The sequence below is a fragment of the Chelmon rostratus genome, chromosome 16 (genome assembly GCF_017976325.1).
Source record: "Chelmon rostratus isolate fCheRos1 chromosome 16, fCheRos1.pri, whole genome shotgun sequence".
In the NCBI taxonomy this organism is placed as follows: domain Eukaryota; kingdom Metazoa; phylum Chordata; class Actinopteri; order Chaetodontiformes; family Chaetodontidae; genus Chelmon; species Chelmon rostratus.
This window is the reverse complement of record NC_055673.1, coordinates 13,145,175-13,164,597: the sequence shown is the minus strand read 5'-3', so window position 1 is coordinate 13,164,597 and position 19,423 is coordinate 13,145,175. Positions and strand designations below refer to the sequence as shown.

The 19,423-nt window shown below is 44.6% G+C and overlaps 2 protein-coding genes across 2 annotated transcripts in view; both read right to left on the bottom strand.

Moving 5' to 3' along the window:
* Positions 1 to 9,984, bottom strand: part of elmo1 (engulfment and cell motility 1 (ced-12 homolog, C. elegans)) — a 103,795-nt gene extending 93,811 nt beyond the window's left edge. The window contains exon 1 of the mRNA XM_041955436.1: positions 9,884 to 9,984. The gene's annotated coding sequence lies outside the window, so the exon portion shown is untranslated. The remainder of the gene's footprint in view (positions 1 to 9,883) is intronic.
* A 3,171-nt stretch (positions 9,985 to 13,155) lies between these two features.
* rp9 (RP9 pre-mRNA splicing factor) lies at positions 13,156 to 18,892 on the bottom strand. The gene is made up of 6 exons (XM_041955602.1): positions 18,602 to 18,892; positions 18,344 to 18,374; positions 18,086 to 18,215; positions 16,695 to 16,786; positions 16,107 to 16,168; positions 13,156 to 14,504 (listed from the first exon to the last, which is right to left on the bottom strand). Exons 1-6 carry the CDS (start codon positions 18,745 to 18,747, stop codon positions 14,297 to 14,299), a joined length of 669 nt encoding a protein of 222 aa, XP_041811536.1. The 5' UTR covers positions 18,748 to 18,892; the 3' UTR covers positions 13,156 to 14,296.
* Positions 18,893 to 19,423: the final 531 nt, after the last annotated feature.

The following is a 19,423-nucleotide window of genomic DNA, read 5'->3' as shown; positions in this document are numbered from 1 at the left end:
TGTTGGTAGGAAGTGGCTCACCTTCCATCTTCAGTTCAGGAGAGGCGTGTTCATTTGTACTAAAATCTACATCTGAAACCTGCCGCTGCGTATGTAAGAAACTGTCACTGCATGTCTTAAGAATGTCGTGCATCCGGTAGCTCTCCAGTTATTGTAAAAATGCCTTGGTATTTCCTGTGCCTTTCTTCCACGGCACTGTCTGGGCTGGAAAACGCAGCCGCACAAGTTGGACACACACACACACACACACACAAATACAAACACAGTGTGTTAAGCTTCGCCTCCAGACAACAAAAGAACAGACACAGCAACAAGCCCCGAAGGCAACATTAAACCCAGCTAGTCCGCCATTACAATACCTCTCTTCTCTCAATAGAGAGCCACGCTGAGCCCGGCTGAGCTGAGCTGTACCGTGTTATTCTTCAGTTTATAACATTGCTGGGAATAAGATAAGCGGCAGGCACAGTGACAGCGCATAACATCCACAGGAAATGGAAAACACTGGCCAGCGCAGACCAGCCAGGGTGACACGGGGAAAGGCAGGTGGTTTACAGATGGGGAATCCGCTTAGGCCACAAACAGCGACAGAAGCCGAGCTCAGCACAATAGTACGAGTCTGAGAGACAACAAAGCGCTCCTTGAAGCTCGTTGTCAGATGGCAGGGAAAACCTGAGTCTATAGACACAACAACATAGCTGGGCAGGAATGACAAGAAGCAGAAACACTGATAAGCACAACCGGTTGTCCCACGGGTGTCTTCACAACAGAAATGCACTACTTTATACTATACTGTGTCAGCAGGAAGAACAGAGACAAAGAAAGGTTTGATGTAGTGTCTGTGTGTGTTTATGAACGTCTATTTATACACCCATTCCAAAAAAGTTGGGACACTGCGTAAAACCCATGATAATGAAATAAAGTTTTACCTCATCAGGTTCATTTTGTAAATATCTGCTTATTCTGAATTTGATGCAGCAACACGTTTCAAGTTGGGACAGGAGGAACAAAAGACTGGGAAAGCTGTAGTAAAACACTTGTTTGGAACGAAACACAGGTAAACAGGCTCATTGGTGACAGGTGATAGTATCATGATTGGGTATGAAAGGAGCATCCTCCAAAGGCTCCACAGGCTTGGGAAGAGCTTGTTTGTAAACGACTGCATCCCAACTTTTTGGAATCAGTGCTGTACATGTCTGACATGTCTGATAAGGCCCGGGGAATTAAGAGTAACAAATTTGAAACCACCACGCTCATGCCTTCAAACGGTGTGGACACAAAATAAATAAGGATTCGACTGAGGATGAAGGCGAGTTGAAACAACATCCTTTGTAAGGGATACAAGAGCTATCCATGAGCTCTTGTTAAGCCTCACCCATTGTTCCTACTGACCCCTGAGCGAGGCTTTGGTGGGCTGTAAAAGAAGTCTTCTTGATGCAGTGGCTGTTTTCCAGATAAGTTACCCAGCCCCAAATCCCATTTTCTTGCTGCTAAGGGGTGATGGTGAGAAAGTGATTATGGCTTGTTTCTGCTGGCCGGTCGGAGCCAACAGAAACTCACTCCAGGCTGCTACTGAGCTCAAAAGTAGCAGCAGGACGGACGACCACTGGGGCCTTGTGCGGGTCGATCTATTCCAAACGCCCTTTCGAGCACTCCTGCTGCGGCTGGTCAGCGTGTGGGCAGCGAGGGCCAGAAACTGGACAACATGCATTTGCTTATGTTTGGAGCGCAAAGTTCTGGCAAGAACATAGAAATGAAGGCTGGAGAGGAGGCAGAAACAGTGGTAGACAGATGAGAACACAACACAAAAACGATACAAGAAGGAAAGGGGCTTTGGCTTCTGAAGGTTTACAGGGGAGGACATGAAGAAGAGTCTGTGTCTGTTCCTCTTAGCAGGTAGCGGTTAGCACGTAACATTAGCTAAATGGTAGCATCGGAACTGTATTGTCTTCTTCTGTTCTTCCTAGCGGTTAGCATTAGCATTAGCAATAGTTAAATGGTAGCATCGGTACTGGCCACTACCTGGAGCATCTCTGGGTCAGTTGAACGTGGCGGTGCTGTTTGGATTGTGTAGGAGCAGTGTGAACTGGCACTAGGGGGGGTGACTCTGGGACGCCGGAGTTCACTGCCTAACCTCCTGGAGGTGTAGTGGGACTAAGTAGGCGAAACACTGTTGAAGGGAGGTTTCCACCTGATGACCCCCAGAGACGTGTTAGGAATCACTGCTCTTTGGCAGGTATAGAGGCAGATTAGAGCTCCAAGGTTCTTCACTGAGAATGAATCCTCTTTTTGAGCACAAGTATCTTGTGTTTAAATTAACTAAGTCTGTGAGTGCGACAGGGGGATGTCAGAGTGTCTTGTTTCCTGTGTTTTGATCTATTCAGACATTCGGAGGTAGCCCCGACATAAAGCAACACACCTTCCATCCAAGGCTTGCAGCTCCCCAGCCAGAGAGAACGAGCAAGCCGGTGACCTTGGCGTGCTATGAGAGGCCCTCCACTCCTCCTCAGTCGGCTCCCTCTAGAGAGACCCTCCAAGAGCCTAATGGAAAATGCTGGTGCTGCCGCCGACGTCACAAAGGGCCCGCATCGTGACAGAATGGGTTCAAATCCTTAATCGCAGCCCATACGTTAATTATGCAGGCTTTGTGTTATTGTGTTGTGAGATGCTAAGTGACGACGATGCCACACAACAGGCCCCATTTTCTACCAATCATTGCAATTTTGAAAAAAAAAAAAAAAACCCTCTCATTTCCAACTTAATTTCAGTACTGTTGTGCTTTTATATCTGGTCATTCTCAGGACTCCTTATTTAACTGTGCGCAGCAGCTACTGTCTAACAATTGCACCTCCCTCTTCAGCCCACCCTCAAGTCCTCCGAACATAATAATAACTTGAAATGAACAAGGTCGCTCCAGCTATAAGCAAACAAGTGGGGAAAGTACCAAAGGGAACTACCATCTAAAAAGGTGTTTTTGTAGTGAAGCATTGCGAGGCAGCGCCACCATCAAAGCTTACACACACACACACACACACACACACACACACACACACACACACACACACACACACACACACACACACACACACACACACACACACACACACACACACACACACACACACACAGCTACACGTCTCACCGGCTTCTTCTGAGTGTGCTTCCCTTCCACTCACTGCAAGGAATAAATTAAGTCTTAAGCGAGTCTTTTTCTAACCAATCAATAAGTTTAAGAACATTGGGACCCCGGCATCGTCAAAGAGAGACAGAGAGCTCGAGGAAAAGACAGACAGAGAGAGCATACAGGCAATAACAGGTGGGGGAAATTAGAAACAAACAAGTTTGCAAAAGGTTTCTTAGAAACAGTGTTGCTCCTCCACATCCAGCAAAACAACAGGCTAGTTTTATTTCCGGTCCAGCTCACTGCACCTCCAGTCATCCGTGTGTGCTGTCCACAGTCATCAAAGGGCGGCGTTGAAAAGATCATGGTTGTGTGTGCGCCTGTGAGACGCAGAGAGACGACATGGGGCTGTTCTCTGTTTGGACCGTGGCTTCAACATCGTGACTCATAGCGCCCAACAACACGCATCTATGTATACACACAAAGATGCAGCCCAGATCAGTCAGACCTTTACTTGGAAAAAAAAGCTTCCTTTAATCTCACCCTCCTCTGTGTCTTTGTAGTGGTTTACTGTATGTGATACTGGGCTTGAGAGATGGAACGACCATGGTGCCAGTCCCAGTGTCCACCCTCGAGCACCAAACCGTCAGAGACAGTCATTAACACTGAGGGGCTTCTGGGGCCTGATGGACATGTTTGCTGCTCATTTTATCGAAGTTCTCTTTAATACGATAAACATGTTACTCTTGGGTTTTAAAATTCAATTCCTGTCATCAACATTTTTAACATAAGGACATTAAGAAATGTGGGTCATTCCTTCAAGCAAACTCTGCAGCATTTTACAGAAAGGACACATAAAGGGCTCCAAAAGTCAGCCGGAGAGCCCTCAAGCAAGTGCTTGCTGGTTTTACAGGGGGGGCAGCTCAGCCCTTGAGGACTTATCAGGACTTCACTTAAATACTTTGCTTCCATCTCTACAACGTCTCAGCCTGACACACAGAGTGCTGGAAGTTAAAGGCCTATAAACCTTTGGCGGCTGGCTGGTAAGAGTGTTCTCCGCTGACTTGGGATTGCAATTCCAGATGGCAGTTTTTCAAAAAAATGACCAAAATCAATGAATATGATGGTGCCTGTTAATGTGCACTTCACTCTACTTGGTTACTTAAATGCAAGTGAGGCAGTGGTCTTTCCATGCTTTGCTTACAGTGCAGGTCTTTTCTGTGCTGCTAAAACAAAACCAAACCAAACAAATCTGTGACATTTGAAACGCATTTCCCAGCAAGCAAGCATGATGAAGACTAGCACAAATGCTCCAGGGGACATGACACCATGACACCACCTGCCTGCCCTTATAATCTGAGACATTTGGGTGGAAGCTACTGTGTGGCTCACAGTAACAGTTCATTAAGTTTCTGTGTGGTACAGTGTGGAAAAGTACAAATAACACACACAGAGTCATGTTTCCATCACTTTTGGGGGCATTACATTTATCAATATATTAATTTCTTGGAGACTTTCCCTAACTTAAACCTAAACCTAAACTTCACCCAGCCTTAACCCGAGTCTTCATCTTAAAATTTAATGAGTTACATTATGGGGAGCTGTGTTTTGCGCCCACAAGGAAGTCAATTCCCCACAGCGTGACGGTGTAAACAGATTTATGTCCCCACAACGTGAGTAATGCACATCCACACAAACACACACAGAGTGTTCATAAAAATCCCTATCCACCCCAGATCTGACATCAAACAGGAAACTCGTTACCACATCAGACAAAAACTTCCATGAACTAATGGGGTCAACATCTCTGTAGATACCAAAAGTCAAATGAACACTTTGGGGAGAGGAGTGCAGCAAAACCAGGGCACCCCCATTGACTCACACTGACTGAAGACACACACACATATCTGCGATCTTTCCTAAGCCAGTGAAATCATGATGGGACTTCGCAATCATCCATGTATGCAGCTGATCAAGCATTGGTAGATGACCTGATCAGAGAGGGAGAAAGAGGAAAAGAGTCAAAAGGGATGGATGGATGCACTCGCGGATCACGAGATGCAGTGGTGTAAAAATGGACGGATGGAGTGATGGACAGCCAGGGCGGCGTGACAGCAACCACCCATGCATGAACCGCAAACACAGATCAAGCAATGACCCAGACTGTTACACACCACCCAAAGGCCTGAGACACACTCACACATATGCACGCGCACACACACATGTACACACACAGCTATAATTAGGTTATAGCTGAAGAAAACCTGTGTTTAGCACCTGGGTCATACTGAAACCGGCGTACAGCCACTGTGAAAATGACGCAGGCAAGCCTTGGAGAAAAATAAAAACCAACGCAGCGCTGAAAATCTGCAAATTTCTGCAGCACATGTGCACACATGCCATAAATCATACACTGTGTGATGTTAACACCACTGACACATACGCGCAATCCTACTACGACAGCTGTATACAGTTTAGTAGACGCTAACACCTGCTCCCATCTGGGAAATCCTTACAAAGTACCCAACTCTAAAATGTAAAGTCAGTTCACACAGCTGGAGTCGGGATACATTAGCTACACCGAGAGACTATCTAACCATTTATACTGGGTCAGTAGGCTCAGAGGCTGAGAGGCTCTTAACCGAGAGATGCTAAATACCACAAACACACACACAGAGCAAGAGAGCTGGCTAACCTATCACCTAATATTTACAGAGCTCTGCGGCAGCACCACAGCTGGAATGCAGCGGGCAGAGCGAGCACGCAGAGGGAACCATATCAGTTTCTGGGTCATCTAGGGCTGCTTCGCTCCTCATGAAGTCTAGACTCGGACTGAAAAACACGCCTGCGGACGCTCTCCGCCTAAACCAATGCATATTCTAAGAATGGATGGACTGTGTGCCGTGCCCCGGGGGCCAAAACATATACAGTTATAGAAGCACAGGGTAATAGATCAAAACAACATCCATGAGTGTGCTGCCTTACGCAACGGCTAAGAGATCACAGTTCGTCATCAAACAATTTCAAAACAAGTTTTTCCATCAGGATCTCTTGTTTATTGCATTTCTGCACAAATCAAAGAGTGGCCTGGTTCCGAGTTTAGCCCGAGGTTACAATCAGCAAAGTAAAGAGCAGAACATAGCAGCAGTACCTATGAGATCTCTCCTCACCCACCTATGCCTGTCTGTCTGTCTGCCTCTCTGTCTGGCACCTTCCCATTGCACCTTCAGTACCTACCTGCTGTTTTAATTAACTTCATACCACAGGGAGCAATTATGCAAGGCAACATTCATCTCATTTGGAACTGCAAATTAATCTAACCTCAAGCTGCCGAAGCACAGGCACACCAGTGTGCACTACAACCAAGGATACTGGTGCATTAAAGCATTTTTTTCTTTAGACATTCTCAATGGCTGTTAGCACAAAAAGACATAAAAAAAGGCGACACAGAGATGACAGGAAACTTTTGGGCTGTGAAGTTTTTGGTGTTGCGTTGATGCCGCAATCTTGAGCTAAGGAGGAAAAATCGGGGGAAACCACTTCATTAAGATGGACAGATAGCAGGCCGGGCATTCATCAAGGAGAAAACAATTTACATACCTCCGTTTCCCTCTGGGAGCAACAACAGAGGGGGAGAAAGTAGATGAGGGAGCTGTGCTGCAATGTGAGAGCAAGCAGAGGAGAAGAAAGTGCTAGAGATGGGGGTAGAGAGAAGCTACGATGAGCGAGGCGCTAACGTAGAGCGTGTGAGAAAGCAAGAGTAAGTTAATGAGAGAGAGATAACAAGCTGCAAGTGGGAAGGGGGGGGGTGGGCTCTGACAGGCGAGAAACGCGGCTCAGAAACTGGCAAGGTTGCACCTCAGGAGGTGGTGAGAGGATGCCAAACTGTAGGCAGTGTCAAACAGAAGCACACCGGGACCTCGCTCGTGATGCAACTCAATAAGCGAGGGCAGGCACCCGTCCTCCGCCAAAAAGCACCCCGTCTCTGCCTCTTTGCACTAATCTGATTTCCTGGATTAGGTTTCACTATTTCAAACAAAACACTGAAGCGCTCGAGTTTAATTCCACCAGTTTACTCGGCTTATGACTTACGGCGCAAGTCAACGCTGCCGTATTTTACCGTCTCACTTTTCATTCACTCTTGTGTTGCAACACTCCATTTCAATCGCTGATTTTTAGGACCCTGTAGGGATAAAGAAATATTTATCTGGGCGAGCCAGCTAACAAGACATGGAGGTTTGCTGTGGCTAATAAAACTTGCTTTCTCATGTGTGCGTGCATTCCTTTTGACATATAGGTCCCTCAGGTGGCTGTAAAGCTTTAATATAAGGCTTCTGGCACGCTTCAGCTCTGAAGTGGACAGCTACTGGCCAAAGCTGCGCGCACACCGAACTTCACATACCAGTTTAATGGGATAGTGCGCTTTAGTTAGCGGTCTGTTGAAAACTGCGTTCCTTGACTGCTCTAAGCCGTGCCAGACCTGAACCTAAAACCAAGCATCAATCTCCCAACCCGCTGTCCACATACAGGCCAAAACCTCACAATGCAACACGGAATCTCTCAGTGCAGCTATGTGGAAACTGTAGATTTCACATCAAATAAGACACAAAGAACAGCTACAGCCACCAGACAATAACCTCTGACTTTCTACTTCACTGATACTCCCAGAATGGCAGCTGAAACAAAAACTGCCACCCCCTACATGTCTCATCGTCAGGCTCTCGAGAGCGGCCTCTGTGTGTGAGATGCGGTTGCACATGTCCGCGTGTATCTAGGCGATGTTTGCCTGCGTTTATTGTCGAGTTGACACGATGACGCCGGCATGCGTGCGGCTCCATCACAACAGGGACATCTTCGGTGGCTAACAGGGCATGTAAATGGGCTCTCACTCTATCAGAGGCCGCCTGGGGGGCCAGAGGGACCAAGAGAGGACGGCAGCTCAGCCCCTGGGCTGCACCATGACCAATGTGAGGGGGAGAGAGCTGAGGCGCGCTGTGTGCCGCCACAGCCCAGCGCTGTTGCAGTCTATTACGGTTGCTGAGTGATCACAGAAAGTGCAGAGCAACGGATCTCACAGCGGGTCTTTGGAGAACGACGGGCCCTTCAATGACCACTGTGGGACCAAAGGCATAAAGAGGACTATATTGAGTCCGACGTATGTCCACAGCCTTCTCGGACAGGCTCAAGAAAACACAGTGGCTGCACATGTGAATCCAGACAAGACACAGTAATCCTGGAACTCTCTCTGCTACCCCTTGGTGTTTGTTTTCCAGTATGTTTGCTGAAGTTGATATTAAACTTTTATGACTTTTCTACTTGTCTAGGTTTCATATTCTCTCAACTGCAGCATGAACTGACTGGTTGGTGGGAAATAGGTCCTGTCATAGCTGTCAGGTTACTGTGGCAATGGAAACACCAAAATTCAGCATTACACCAATTTGCATATTTATTTTTCTCCAAGAGACAATTTATTTTTTCAAATTAGTTGAGCTTCTCTACAGTCTCTTCATGTACTCTCTCGTAACTGCAGAAGTACCCCTGGTTGGGAATTGCTAATCGAGAGAATTTACGCTTCTGGACTTCCGTTGAAATAAAAAACAAAAGCTCTTAGTGGATGGCTACCAAGGGCAAAATCTTTTAAAGCAGAGGTTTAATGTGGTCTAATGCAGCAGTTCCATACCTGAGAATCAGCAGCTGCAAACTATTTCTGAGGGTTAGTGCAGCAGTTATCAGGGCGACAAGGCAGAAACATTATGAATTATTAATCTCCAGAAGGAAAAAAAAACAACCCAAAGACATATACAGAGATGCAATGATCAAAAGAAAATGAAATGGAAACTATTATGATAATCATCACACCCAATTTTCACGCAAAAAATCATTGATTCGCCATGAAAATAATCATTAGTTGCAGCTCTAATGCTGTCTGTGCTGAAGGGTCAAGGGGTTTGTTTAAAAATTTCACATAGCAAAACTTTTGGGATGTAAAGAGGGAAGGTACTTTAAGTTATAGAGCTCAGATAAGTGGATGAACTCTTTCAGAGGCTGCCAGAGTCTAACGCATCCTGCCATCTTTCTCTCTCATCAGAGTGCAGGAGCTCCAACGCTGCATTCGCTGCCCAGGCTCCTCTCCCCTAATCACAGGCCCACGGTGAGGCCGGCATGCTGGGCTGGAGTTACACACCGCACAGCATTCAATGAGCTCTTTAATTAGCAGTGAAGGGGAAAAAAGCAGAGGCATCTAAGAACGCACCACTTTTCAGCATGCACTGAACACACACGCCGGGGAGCAGCGGCGGCGGCAGCATCGACTTCTCCTCCGTGAAGCTGCTGCAAAACACACAACTTGCAGCTTTTGAACACGCACTTGTTTCCCAACGCAGAACTAAGCACACACGCGCGCACACACGCGCGCGCGCGCCACGGAGAATGTATTCACAGGCAGTTTCATATTCACTGCAGCTCAATGTGTCTCTCAGCGTGTGAGTGTGTGAAAGCGGAGTGAGCTGCGACGCTTCCATCATGTGTATAAGAAAGAACAGCGCCCAAAGCCGCTAAGGCCAGTTGACAGAAGTGAAGAGACAGACGGGGGGGCGAAAGGACAGAGCAGGCGAAGAAGAAACACAACATTATGTCGCTACAGCGAAACGGAGACAGAAACGCTCGCCGAGGCGTCAACACTGCACAGCACAACACGCCAAACAAGTGAAGCCAAAACGCCGCTCGGCAGCGCCGCGTCCGCGACAAAACAAAGCAGAGACCAACCTGGCGAGGCGAGGACACTTCTTCCACTGATGTCCGGAGTTGGTGTGTGTGCTGTGAGTGTGTGTGTGTGCGTGTGTGTGTGTCACTCACTGGTGTTTTCTCGCTCTCTCTCTCTCTCTCTCTCTCCCTCCTCTGCTGTAGAGATAGTGCTGATGTTTCCACTTCCTCTTTTCTTCTGCCGTCTGCTGGCTGCCGCGATGATACCAGACAAGAGGATGCACAGGAGCGGAGCCGCAGCGCGGCGGCTCGCTGGCGACATTCAGTCACATTTAAATAAATAATAATTGAAAAAATGCAGAATAAAAAGTCAGCAGCTCTGGAGTTAGTTAACTAGCAAAAACAATTTCCCGTCCTTCATATTTGAGTTTAAGGATACCAGGAGCATTTGGCTCAAGTGTGCAGGTCTGAATAAACTGAGGTTCGCAAGCAGAGAAGTTACATTTTTAAAGTCGGTTATAATTACACATTTCCTCCAATCAGAAACAGGTGTGAGTGACGTCACTCCGCTCCTGGTGTTCAACCTGTGCACGTGAAGAAGCAGCACACTGACACTTTGTGGTTGATAATGAAGACAGAAGTGTGGCTTGGTTATGCTTTGGTTTAGTTTCTTTGCTGTCACGAGGCTTGTTTACGCTTCTTTAAATTCGACTCACACCAGCAATTAAAAGTCTTGTTGTTTTAATAGCTGTACTCATCTCTTGGACGTTTAGGCCAAACATGTCACATATTTTTATAGTCCCTTTCAAAAGCAGGGCAGTTCAAAGAGATTTAACATGAAATGGCAATTTAGACCAAATCTATTAAACACAGGGCAGTATAAAAGACACACAAATTGGATTTTAAGAGGAGATAAATGGGACATTAAATTACAGTGTTCAGAAATGAAGTCCTGGAAGTTACAGCTTTGTTTATTTTTCTGCATCTCAAACTAATAAACTAATAAACCTTAAATCTAAGCACTACTTCATAGAGCATTGAACAGATTAAGATACAGGTTTCTAATGTACAACTCAAATTGTAAAATAGCACAATTCTGATTTCACCAAACAGACTTCTGTAATACAACTTCAGTAATTTGCATATTGAGAATAGAATCGTTTCAAAAATGTTTTTGTTGTTGTTGTCGCTTTTTAACAATTATATCAAAAGTGTTCAAACTAACCATGAGCTCCCCTAGTGGACAGTAGCTCACACTGTCTAAACAAATGCAGTCTAGTGAGTAAAGGGGATTTGCTATAAACTACATCTGAATAAACAAACAAACGATTAAGGACGTCTTCTTTCTCCATGATGGGACACAAAGACGTAGCTGCAGCCAGGAGGGGAGGGCGAACGGGAGCAATGATTTAAATAATTCATGGTTATTGAACGCTTTCTGGTCTCCACATATACGCAGCGAGCTGTTCGGAGGGTGGGATTATGACCTAATGTTACATTATGTTTGGAACCTTTTTGATGTGGCTAAGCAGTGCTATAGTTTCATTTGATGGCATCGCACAGGACAGGATATAGGACCAGAGCACAGCAATACTGAGCGGCTTGAGGCCACTTCCCTTTAATTTTGTCAGTGATTACAGACTGTATCTGATATTAAACCAAGAGTGTGTGTTTATGAGTAATAAAGAGAGAGTAGTGTATAGCAGACAGTCCTGCAGCTCATCCTTGTCTCCACTCAGCAGGAGGAGGATTAATGCAGGAGCCCTGTCCGCCCTGATAAATAATCTGGAGCGACACACCCAGCAGAAATCTCTATCTCTCTGTTGGTTTTTCTCTGTTAAAAAAAAACAACAAAAAAAAACAAAACAGGATGCACGCCTCTGCCCTTTTAAATGACAGCCTGTGTCCTCGACTAAATTGTGAATCTGACTGCACACATGGGATGTGAAGGCGAGGGGGTCTGATCCAAAAATAGCAGATAGTAAACAGACTATCTGGCCCAGTGTGACAACAATTTAGTGTAGCAGGACACAAGTGTTTAGAGGTACCTGTTTAAGATTACATACAGATTGGAGTAGTTTCAAATGATTATATGTTTAAAGCCCTGAAGGTTGGATTAGATTGGGGCGTTTCAACCTCCAAGATGTTCAAATTGTGCATAAGTAAATTCACTACTTTCACCCCTTTGTTTTTTCAGATGAGGGAACATGGGCGAGCAAAACCTTTCTATTTCCCTCTATCCTGTTCCCATCATTGTGTTATGGTGACTTCTGCATCTCCGACTTCAGCCTAAAAGCGGCCAGCACAACATCAGAGGGCTCACAGGTTTAAAAGTACTGCATGGTGCATTCAATAAAAAGTGCAGACTCACAATGCAGTGCAATGTACCTCTGCATCCAATAAAACGCAGTCGCTCTTGTTTTGCCTCTCACAAGGCGAGCCTTGGATTGTCTCCCTGTACGCGTGGACTTCAGTTGTCACTTTTACCTGCTTGTGTAACTCACTCGACTTTGAACACACCTTGCCTCACAACCGCTGGCTGAACCTCTGTCCATCTGCACATCTGGTGTGAACTTGATATCACACAACGCAAAAAAAAGAAGAAAAAAAAAAGAGCCTTGTTACTGCATCTTTTCCTTTTGGCAAGACATGATTATTATTCATGAGTTAAGTGCAGTGCTCCAGTCATAAAGATTTAATTATCTAGTTTTCTGCAAATATGTTGGGCCTCAAACATCCCTCTGCACATTGAGTCTGGCCTGGCACTCAATCTGACCTGTCCCTTGTCCAAGAAGACAGAGTGCTTCAATAAAGACTCTCCGCTGACCAGACTCTCTCTCTCTACGTGGCACAACCTCCCCCTGAGCAGCCTGTGACTGAATCTCATCTGGGAGATTCATTGTTGTACTGAGAGAGAGACAGAAAAGTCAACGTGGAACAGACTGTTTCAATGAAGCTGATTTATCTTAGCTTATTGGTCAAAGTGCCAGAAAAGGGACAGACAGAGCTGCAGCAGACAGAATATTAGAGAATAACTAAGCTCTCAATCAGCTGATAAAATGCTCTCATGGCTGCATAATCTGACACTCCTTGATGGAATTGTAATTTCTCATAAACACGTTCACTCCCTACAGCATTTGAGCTACTCAGAAAGCCTAAGACACAAATCTAAATGGAAATCTAGTTGGCTTGTTCCCTGTAGGTCTACTGTAATTGTGTCTCTATCAGGGTCATTAGGAAGGGGGAATGTTTCAAGTTCATTCCCACAGGGAATCCTCTTCAAAATGTGCTGCTCACGAAGGAGAGCAGCACCAGACTTCCTCGGCCGAAAGGGCACGTCTCGCGTGCAGCGGCGACAGGGAGCCGCTGGTCGAGAACCCGATTTGATGAGAAGCCGACGGTACCACGGAGAGGGAGGGTCGCTCTGCGTTGTGTAGGCTACAGACTGTGAAATGATTTTCGAAAAACACTCTCAGAAGGACAGGCAGGACAAGATGAAAAGAAAAATGTTCTTCTTCTCAGGAAGGTCGAGGCTGGGCTGCGTCGTGTCCTCTTTAATGATCAGATTTTCTGTGCGTGGAATTCACTGCACCGTCCTCAAAAGGGTGAGTCGTCGTCAACATGAAAAAGTGTCGGACACATTAAGTCGAGGCCAAGATTGTTATTAACATCTTTGTTTTTGCTAGAGCCGGGCAAACACTGGAGAAAAACAGCCATTTCAGCCTCAGAAGAAGGGAACACATTCACATACATTCTTTCCCTGGCTCTGTGGCTTTTTTTTTTCAGAGCAAATAAGCATATTCCAACCTCAAATAATTCAAATATTTATGTACAGTCACAAGCGTTCAAACATTCAGGCTTGTGTGGAAGACAAAATCTAGCTGTAGTCCAACGTTTAATTTGGACTTTTTTTCCCCCACCTCTCTGCGTTGAACACACTACAATCAAAGTATTTAAAAGAAGCGAGATGGCAGGGATAACAAAAAAAAAAGGGGGGGGGGGGTGGAAAATACAATCTCTTAATAACACACTGTATTTGCTGACATGCTATCTTATTAGACCCTGTAAAAGATCTCTTACACCGGGGGGCTCATTTCATATCACTGTAGATTCATTACCCATGCAGCTAATGCTTTTTGACACAGACTTGCACCAAGGCACACGCACATGCACTTACTTAAGGAGCTGTTCCATTACGACCCTGCGCTGTGTGAACTAACAGAGAGGATGTCAGTGCAAGTTGTCACCCTGGAGAGACTGAAGCGACTGGGAGAAGTCATGCGCAGTGGATTTAGAGTTTTAGGGTTTTAACCTGCAGAGAGAAGGCTTAAAAGGGTCTCCAGAGTGCAGTTCTTAGTGAGGCAGAACACACTTCACTACTGCAGAAGATCTACCATTGCTGCTTCTTCATTCACAGTCTCTTCTACGCTTTAAGCACGTAGTACACAAGCACATAAACCAGCATGCTCCAAGCGCTCAGTCTGAATCTGAGCAGTCGCTGGTTTTGGAGGACTTGTGCTTTCGCTTCCTTTTTCTCTTCTTCTTGTCTTTCTTCTTTCTGTCCTTCCTCCTTTTCCTTTTCTTGCTGCGATGGTGGTCGGAAGAGGAGGAAGACGAAGAGGAAGAGGAGGAGCTGTCTGAATTGGAGGTGGTGTCCTGAAGCAGCTGCTGCAGCTGCTGGATCCTAGGGACAGGAAGGGCGGGGAGGAGAGGAGGTGGGGATTAGAGTCAAGACCAGGGAGGAAAACACAACTGACGCAGACTCGGATGCCCGGGGTTGGCAAGCGTCTGAAGTGTCCTTGAGCAAGACACAGTGTGGCATGTCCGGACTGTGGATGTAGCCAAATAGCTACTAGTGTTACGTATTTCCAGTAATTGCCAACAGAGGCCAAAGCACCAGTTAAAACTGCAGGTGTGTGGAGGATTTTCAGAAGACACTGGGACATGCCTGAGGTCATTCTGTTGTAAGGTTCAGGAGGGAAGATTAAAACATCAACACATCACAGAATGATGGAGGAAGCGCCACACTGCTCCATGAAACACAAAGGAAAAAAAAGGATGTGTTTGAAGTACAGCATTGGAGGCCACAGGAGTACATGGCCTTTAATTAGCTCAGAGAAGTGATAGTGACAGCATCAGAAATGTAGAATTTTTAAAGACGTCTGGAAACTTTTCAGCCATCAAAGTGTTTCCTTGAGAAAAGGTTCACACACTCTTGTGAAGTGTCCATTACTCCTCGTTTTAATAGTGGGGAGGATCTCACTGAGCAGAATGATCACCTGAATGCTTGAAGAGTCATCTGCTCTTTAAAGTGTGCCTCTACTCCTCAAAGTGAACTCTATCACAAAAACACTTCATAACTTACAGTTAAAAATAAAATCTCTTCCCTCACCTCAAAGAAAATTTATAATCCCTGCAAACTATCATCACTGAATTTATGAGAGACTGTTTCAGTCCTTCAACGGGCATCATATTCACAATGTAAAACAACACATATTTACATTAAAGCCATAAGCAGTAATAACCAGTGAAAAAAGCGGGAAACAACGCTCTAAAACCAGAGACTATTGCCACAACAAAAACTGATAACATCCTTAAATGAGACAAACAATATTCATCAAAATCTGTGGAAAATAAATGAAAATAGAAGAGAGTCTCAAAGATTAGATGGCCAATGCTAGATGAGACATTTTGGGAGCACAGATCAGATAATAACCGGTCCTAGTTCTATCTCCAACTGGGAATATCTTCATAACTTTTCAATGAATATAGATGCAGCTACTTCCAGCATAACTAGCTAGTTCTTAAATTTCTGTCATGAAATGTTGTCATCAATTTCACCTCATGATAAGAGGCTAGCATCTTGAGGACAACTTGAGTGTTAATTCTGTATGTGCAACTGGAAAGCTGGGAGAGGTTGGACTGTTTCACTTCCCTTTCAAAAAAGATGCCAAAATGAATGTGGCACAGACACGCAACCGAGACTTCAAAGCGCCGCTGGCCTTTGAATAACCTTTTTGTAATGCATGCAAAAACACACACAAGTAATGCTGCTGCTCTGCAGGTACACACACACACACAGACACACACACACACAGACACACACTCTGCAGAGGGAAACAGTCACAAACTGCAGGTTCTCAAGTGTTGGACTAACGGTCTCAGAGCAGCCATAACACTGTCTTTTGTCTGTTCCTTTAAATAATTAAGTTAAAAAATCATTTCCAGGGAACTTACAGCAGAGGATATGAACAACATGCATGTCTCAAAAAATGAATGTATGTACCTGGTTTCTTTTTCATTCCTTTTGTTTTCCCGAATGATGTCGTACATCGGGTCTTCATGAGCCTAAAAGAATAAGGCACAATCTGCCATTACCTACTATGAAGAAAGGAGGAGAAAAATAATTCCTGTTTACAATGAGACTTGCTACTATTCGCACTAGACCCAGGAAATTATTCCCACTCAACACTTTCTAACCATTGTACTGATTCTACTGTTAGGTCAGCGGTTTTTAAAAGCCTCCCTGTGACAACACAAGGCAGGAAAATATGATACAGTTGCATTTATGGTAATCATTGCAGAGGCTTTGTGTCTCTGCAGTAGGTATTGCTCCATTACAAGTACATGGGAACAGGCTGCATGAAGCAGTCTGCTGCCCACATGTTCCTCAGTGTAAACTAAATGTGTTCAGACTCTGTAGTTAACCTCAGCAGAACGTCTCAGACACAAACTCGTCTCTGTCACAGCCCCTTGACCTTACCACAACCCAGTCTGCATTCTTTAACTGTAGACTATTATTTGATATTGTCTCTAAATAGCTTTGTGTGGGCTCGTTTTTGTTTTTTGTTTTTCTTGCAGTGAACAAACTCACCACCCTGAACTGCTCCAGCTTCTGGTTGCCTTTGATGAAGAACGGACACTCCCTATCTCCGGTCCTGTGGCCGTAGCGTTTGCATCTCCAACCTGTGGAAAATAAAAAAAGATCAATCTGTGTACAAGGAAATGTTAATGTGTAAATCACATCAGATTTGCTGGAAAAGACAGATCAAATAGGGGCATGAAAGTTACATTCCTGACCAGTGGAACATTTGACAAAATAAAGTTAACCCAAGGTCCTGATCACAAAGTGCAGTGCCAGTGTAGCTACCAAGTGAGACCAAACAAATAATGTGTTTATCCTCCAAAAGCAGCTGTGTGCGCAATCGTTTACTTGGGACTCTTTGTGTTCACATCACTCACTGTGACGTCTCTCTGTCCCTTTAAAAAGGATGACATACTGAAACATTTTCTCCAAGATTCTGCAGAACAAATGTCAACTTGTGGACACGGCCTGTGTGTATGTGTGTGCACACTGACTCCCTAAGTCTCTGGCTGTTCACACAGCATGACAAGGAGTGGGACGAAGGAATGAATGGACACTGAATATAATGAGTCTTTGTGTGACCAAAAAGACAGAAGGTGGTCTTCACAATACCATTATTTATCTCTAGCCCTTCATGTTGGTCAGAGAAACAAAAGACCTAGTGTTCACTGCTAACTGTTCTCGTGGTTGCACCTATTACCTATAAAGACAGCTGCCCAGTGGCCACACATGGTGGAGGCTTACTCCCACCTACAGTTCTTGAACTATAAGTGCTGCTGTTATTTCTATAGCTGATGATACATTTTAAGACATTTCAGGAGCTTTTTTCATTCTAATCATCATCAGGAATAAATATAACTGTGGACCTATGAGAAGATGCCCCGCATATTATTTTAATTACAAGCAGTTCTTGGACTACATTTAAGGTGAAGGCACATATTTAACTGTATTCAAAACCCAAAGAAAGTCCTATAATTTTTATAATTTCGGGGAATTTACAATATTTTCAGGCCTTTTAGACACTGCAGATCTAAAAACAGTTAGACATGCACTTTGACTATAAACAAAAGGAAAACTGAGGGGGGTCAGTACGAATAACAAAACTCTCAAAAGTAACTTTAAGATTAGAAATTTTTAAGGTCAAAAGACCAATGAAAAAAAGTCACATAAAAGTTACAGAGGGCTGGATCACAGGAATGATCTTCTTCTCTTTTCGAAACGTATATCATAAAAGACACCCATCCTCTCCTCACTTCTGCAGCCCTGTGTAGTGTCCCAGGGGTTTGTGGCATCTTCTGATAAGGACTAAATCTTTGCAGATTGGACAATAAGATGCACATATATATCTCTCACTGAAAACCCTCCAGCTGATATTGCTGAACTAGTGTTGGTGAACTTACACTGCATCACCTTCACCTCCTTCCCAAGAGGCATCCACAGCCCCTTGGTGGGGGCGTTTGCCAGGAAATTCCTAGCCTCCTCATTTCCTGGTTCGGCAGGGATACAGTCCTCTGGTTTGTCCTCGTGCTCCTGCAACAGTAACTGTCACCTCTGGGCATGTCTTCCAGTAAACAACTATATATGTTAAGTCTATAGCAGTCAGTTTATTTGAAGCTTCTTGGCATTCACTAAATGTGTTTTAGCGTGACTAACGTTACCTTAATGAATCCTGGTGGAGGTTTCTCATAGCTGCATGAGAGACAGATAATACAGACGTTAATTCTGAAGCAACGTTAACTGAAGGATTAACTATTTCGAATTTAGCTGGTTGCCATACCTAGAACTAACTAACACACGTAAACCCAACGTTAACCGCAGTTGGGAGACTGCAAATAATCCACTGGTCGGTTACATTCATAATTCATGCAGAAGTTTGCAAGATTTAACATAAAAAAACTCTCAGTAATATTACTCACAACGTCTCCACGTGTTTCAGTGTTTGGACTTTTTGGTTGATTTTTTTCGTATGTGTTGTGAGTTTCTCCAAATCATGTTTGGACGTCTTGTGTCTCTTGTGGTCTCGTCTTTCTTCCTTCTCTCCTGTTCGCTTCCTGTCCGACATTGTCGTGATATCGACAAACTGTGCCCCCGAAGAAAAAACATTAACGTAAAAACAAGGCAAAATTCAGGGACAGTTTGTTAACTATTAAGTAAGAAACTACGGTCAACGTGCTAACCTGCTGCTAACTAGCAAACATTTCACTGGTGCTGCTGTACTTCCTGTGCAGCCGGATTGGTTAGTGAAAGTCCAGCGCCATCTGCAGGACATGCGCGATAACACGTGAAGTGCTGCTGGAGTTAGCGCGTTCTCACACTCAAAATACCTCAAAGCACACACGTATCTTCTTTAACAGTAACCATTTCGTTACTTTAAGCAATAGATTGAACCTTTCTGCACTATTTTGCTCATGCTTCATCACATACTATCATTCACGCTTTGCATCGTCATTTCTAATTTGCACTTCTTTGTTTTACATGTAAATACATGTATAATTTTACTATGTATGTGTTTTTAATTTTAAATTTTACATCAGTGGCAGAAAAGCTGTTCGCTAGTGATCAAGGTTAAGTGTACAGGCTCCAGGCTCCTTAAAACATTCTCAGTAAATGGCACAGGATTAATGGCATATTTCACATCTGTGTCTGCAGATACATGGACATAAAATCTGTAAGACTAAAGCTGCAGTATAAGACATTTTCAAGCTCTCTCTGATGTTCTCAGAGAGCAAGAACAAACA

Bases quoted from the DNA above. Each gene is read 5' to 3' on its own strand.
- rp9 (XM_041955602.1), bottom strand. From the start codon at position 18,747: ATGTCGGACAGGAAGCGAACAGGAGAGAAGGAAGAAAGACGAGACCAC. The intron at 18,216-18,343 runs GTAACGTTAGTC...TTACTGTTGCAG, and splicing joins CTCCACCAGGATTCATTAAG to GAGCACGAGGACAAACCAGA. The intron at 16,787-18,085 runs GTAAGTTCACCA...TATTTTCCACAG, and splicing joins GGAGGTGAAGGTGATGCAGT to GTTGGAGATGCAAACGCTAC.